Source organism: Triticum aestivum, chromosome 7B (genome assembly GCF_018294505.1).
Source record: "Triticum aestivum cultivar Chinese Spring chromosome 7B, IWGSC CS RefSeq v2.1, whole genome shotgun sequence".
Taxonomy (NCBI): Eukaryota; Viridiplantae; Streptophyta; class Magnoliopsida; order Poales; family Poaceae; genus Triticum; species Triticum aestivum.
This window is the reverse complement of record NC_057813.1, coordinates 46,218,742-46,223,309: the sequence shown is the minus strand read 5'-3', so window position 1 is coordinate 46,223,309 and position 4,568 is coordinate 46,218,742. Positions and strand designations below refer to the sequence as shown.

General features: G+C 57.2%; 1 protein-coding gene across 1 annotated transcript; it reads left to right on the top strand.

Annotated features, from left to right (window-relative positions):
• Positions 1-1,868: 1,868 nt before the first annotated feature.
• On the top strand, positions 1,869-3,150 carry LOC123159578 (uncharacterized). The gene has a single exon (XM_044577403.1). The coding sequence runs from the start codon at positions 2,117-2,119 to the stop codon at positions 2,804-2,806; it is 690 nt and encodes a 229-aa protein (XP_044433338.1). The 5' UTR covers positions 1,869-2,116; the 3' UTR covers positions 2,807-3,150.
• Positions 3,151-4,568: the final 1,418 nt, after the last annotated feature.

Sequence of the window (4,568 nt, the reverse complement as noted above, 5' to 3'; positions counted from 1 at the left end):
AGTTCCAACAGAAAATATTCATTGGGCTCGGCGGCGCCCCTCGAAGGAGCCCGCCAATGAAGAGACGATCCTGCCAAGACCGGCACTATTTTCCAAATCATCCTCCCCTGCATCTGTACTCATCTTGGTCCTCTTTTGGTCCTGTTTACTGCTCGGACTAGCTGGAACCGTTGAGGGAGCTGGAAGCAAGAGCATCGCTCCCTGGCTTGTGTCGCTCGTTGCATTGCTCCCTGGCTGTATCACATGTTGCGTTTGGGCCGGCGCCCTCTTCCTGTTACTATTTGCATCATCCATAATCGTATCTGACGCACTGCCAAAACCCTCTTTCCCATCGCCGCCCTTGTCATGATCATGGCGCGACTCGGTTGCACGACCAGCACGGCCTCCTCTCCGGCCGCCTCTACGGCCTCGACCACCTCCCGGCCCCTGTCCGGTTCTGAGAACCCAAGAAGCACGCAAATCTTTGAAAACCAAGGATGACGGAGGATGGATTCCAGTGCCATGTTCTTTAAACTGATGTCCAAGCATACCACAAACCGCACACCAATCTGGAAGTTTCTCATATTTTAGCCTATATATTTGGCGCTTCCCATCCCTTATCACCGACACAACATTCTTCAGCGGCTTGTTGACATTGATCCTGATCCATACACGATGGAAATTGCCCGTGAAATCTTGTGACTGCGGCTCGGCATATAGGACTTCTCCGACTTTTGCTGCTAAAGATGGCACAAGATGAGCGTATAAGGGTGGTACATCATGGATCTGCAACCAAATCTCAATTGTATCCAGCAAAACCGTTGATGGTTTAGCCAATCCATCATATGGTTTGATAATAACAGCGTCCCCTCGAAAGTGCCATGGACCATCACGTGTGACTCTCTCCCAATCCCCCAAGCAAGAGAACTGCACCGTGTATAGATTATCTTCCAAAGGCTTGAACTGCACCTCCTGAGCAAGATCCCAGGCGGCCCGCATGTTTTTGAAAAACCAATATTGGCTATAGGTCTTTGGCGAGTGAACCCTAGCAAGAGCAATCCACCGCGTCGCCTCTACCGGTGCTTCTTTTTCATCGAACACCACGTCATCTAGATCCTCCTCACGAAGACCTAGTTCCTTCATCAGTGCCGTCACATCATCCGGATCTGTAGGTCCTGACCGCGACCCCGATGCTCCGTCTGACGCCATTACACCTCGAACCCTAACCCGATCAACAATGAAAACCGGGCCTCTGCAGGAACCCTAGGCACCTCCCACTCCCCCGCCCCACCAAGGACCGAGGAGACTAGCAACTCTCGATCGTCAGAGGAGGGCCAGAGAGGAGTACGGGGGCAGGGAAGGCAAAATCTCAACGGCGGCGATCGGAATCGCCCCGAGAGGAACAAACCCTAGCTGCGGCAGAAACAGCAACACATACTACATCCCTCCCATCTTCCCTCATGCAAGTGGCCCATCATGTGCGCTCGCCTCAGCCAGGCTCGCTAGAAACTGCGGATATGAATGTTTCCAGCGAGCCAGGCCCAGATGTGCTTTAAGTTTCGTGCTGTGCAGACCCAATAGTAAATGCAACCAACCAAACGGGCTCAATCTTTCCCGCACGGGTCAGGCTAGGCCTAATGCGGGCAACCAAACACGCCCCAAGTGCTAGGGAGCCGGTGATCTAGAGATTTTATCGGCCCCACATGCTGTCGATGCCGTATTGAAAATGTACGCGCGTACACATGGGTGTCGCTCCGGTAGACAACTTCTTCCATACACGTTGACCGTCGAATACAGCACGAATCTCGTTACTCCATCCCGCGGCAGCAACGTACCGGGTAAAAACCGGTTCCGGTATAACTTCATTCCTCCACGGGAGCGGCAGTGTGGCACACCATTGCCGGCAAACCAGATCCACCCTCGCTCTCGCTCCCCTCCAACCGTCCACCAACCTCCTCCCCGCAATCATGCTCACATCACGACGCACCTTCGCACATCGCTCCACACCCGTCACCAGCAGCCAGCCATTTCCCCTGCTACGGTGCTAGCTTTGTACTAAACCCTCGTCCCGTGCACACCGTCACGCCGCTCGTGCGTCCCACCAGCACACCTGAGCGAGCGAGGGAGGGAGGGAGGGATGGACTGGTACGAGTGGCTGCGCAGGACGGGGCTCGGCGAGGACCTGTCCGCCGAGTACGCGCTCCTCTTCGCGCGCAACGAGCTCGGCGCCGCCGACGTCCGCCACCTCGACCACGCCTTCCTCGCCACCATGGGCGTCGCCGTCGCCAAGCACCGCCTCGAGATCCTCAAGCTCGCCCGGAAGGAGTCCTCCGCCTCGGCCGCCATCACCGTCCTGCCGTGGCGCGCCACCAGGCTGCTCGCCGCGGCCGCGCAGCGGTCCGCGCGGTCCCTGGCCGGCTGCCTCCGCTCGGCCGCGCGCCGGGGCAGGTCCAAGGCCGCCGTCGCGCCGCGCCCGCTGGCGCTCTGCCACCAGGGCGTGGCGGGGCCGGCGCGGTGGAAGGGCGCGCCGACGGCCGCGGACGGCCGGGGGGTCACGAAGAGGAAGTTGGCGGCTCTCCTGACGCGCGTGGGCAAGCCCATGCACACGCTCACGAACAGCGCCGGAAAGGGGGCAAAGAACTCCGCGGCGCCCACGACGTACATGGCCACGGCGATCGCGGCCGGGTGCTTCGCGAGCAAGGAGACCTGCGGCAGCGACTACGACGCCGACGACGACGAGGACGAGGACGCCGAGATGGACGACGGCGACGGCGAGGATCCGGAGACGCCATGGGAGTCCATGTTCCAGGATCTGAATCCCACCTAGGTGAGCCGCGCATGCGTGCGTCAGAAAAAGACACGTCCGTCCACCCATCCACGCACGGTGCACCGGCCGGCCAGTGGCTCAGTGGTGGTCACTGCACTACTAACCACTCGCCAGCGGCGCCGCTGCTACGTCTGTAAGACTGTAAGACTGTATACATGTGTGTCCTGTAAAATCTTGTGTTGTGTGTTTAATTTACCACTAACAGCGTTGCAATGCATATTTGAGCTCATTTTGTTTGATTTTGAGCATATTTGAGTAGCATTTTGTTGCTTTTGCTTTAATAGTGAGCAGTACATGGTATTGGATGTAGCGCATTAATACAGTTATAAGTGTGGTTTTAAGTACCGAGTAAGAGCATCTGCCAAGGACAACTGGCTAGGGCCAACAGTATTATTGATAGTGTCATCTACCCATGTTCACACGCAAAACAGAGCAAAACAAGCTCGAGTGGCGACAAACGGAAAGTTCAGATCTGAGCAATTTGGCATTGTGTTGACTAGTGCATCTTTCATTGGTTGAGTGGACGAAAGGCACTGACAGTCTTTTCATCCATCGAGGCAGGCAACACCTCGTGCTGTGCGAAGATAGATCTTACCGGCTTCGGTGAAGTTTTTTAGCAAGACAGATCTGCCGGCATCCGTGCCGCTTAGCTGGCCAGCTCTGCTTGATTTTGAACGACTGTCTATTGAAATACAAAAAATCACTGGTAAGGACAAAATAATTACTAGTAAGAGCAATTTTAATGGGGCGACCCATTTTGTCCGCCATCGTCCGTTTGGTCGGCGCGGACACAAATGGCGGCCCAACGCGCCGACCCAAACGGACGCGCGTTCGCTTTTCGTCCGCGGGCGACCCATTCCCGGCCCATTTTTGAGCCGGATTTGCGTCGGTGCGGACCCGCGACGGACGCGCGCACGCTCGCCTTCTCCTCCCCGGGCCTGTTGGTCGGTGGCAAATTGGCCTTCCCCCATTCAACACCCTCACCCGCCTCCTTCCTCGCCGACGCCGCCATCCATTTTTACCGGCGACTCTGCCAGCTGCCGGCGTCTCCACATCCGCCCAGGGACGCCGCCCACTCCCACGTCGTCCGCCACCGCCGTCTTGCCGCCGGGGAGCCGACTACTTCCCACCCCCGCGCCCTCCACCACCCAGTCGCCCCCGACCAAGAAGTCGCCTCGCCGCCACGGCCAGATCCTCACCGGCACGCTCGTCGGACGCTGGCCCACTCGTCGGACGCTGGCAGGGCAGCTAGCTGGTCCGTGCGCGCCGCGACTCCCTTCGCCGGCCGTCTTCGACGCCCGCAAGCTGTTCGGCAGTTTGCCAAGGTACAAAATTGACTCCGCCGGCGAGTTCTTTTTTCACAATTTTCTTTGCGACTCCGACGATTCGTCGTCCGATGACGAGGAGGAGATATTGGCTGCCATGTTGGTCCATCACCACCTCAACAGCCAGCGGCCGTTGTTCCGTGGCTCCATTCCGGGCCACCTTCCTGCGTTGAATCGCAACCGAGAGAGCGGGCATTTCCTTCTTTGGAAGAACTACTTTGATACAACAAACCGTTGTCCAAACAACAAAAATTCCACCGCCGTTTCCGTATGAGTAGGCATCTTTTCAACCGTATTAGAGAGGGGATGGTCGGCTATGATGACTATTTCGAGTGCAAAGAGGATGCCGTTGGCAAGATTAGTTTCTCCTCTTATCAAAAATGCACTGCCGCCATCCGAATGCTTGCACACGGAGTGCCCCAGTGATCTCATTAACG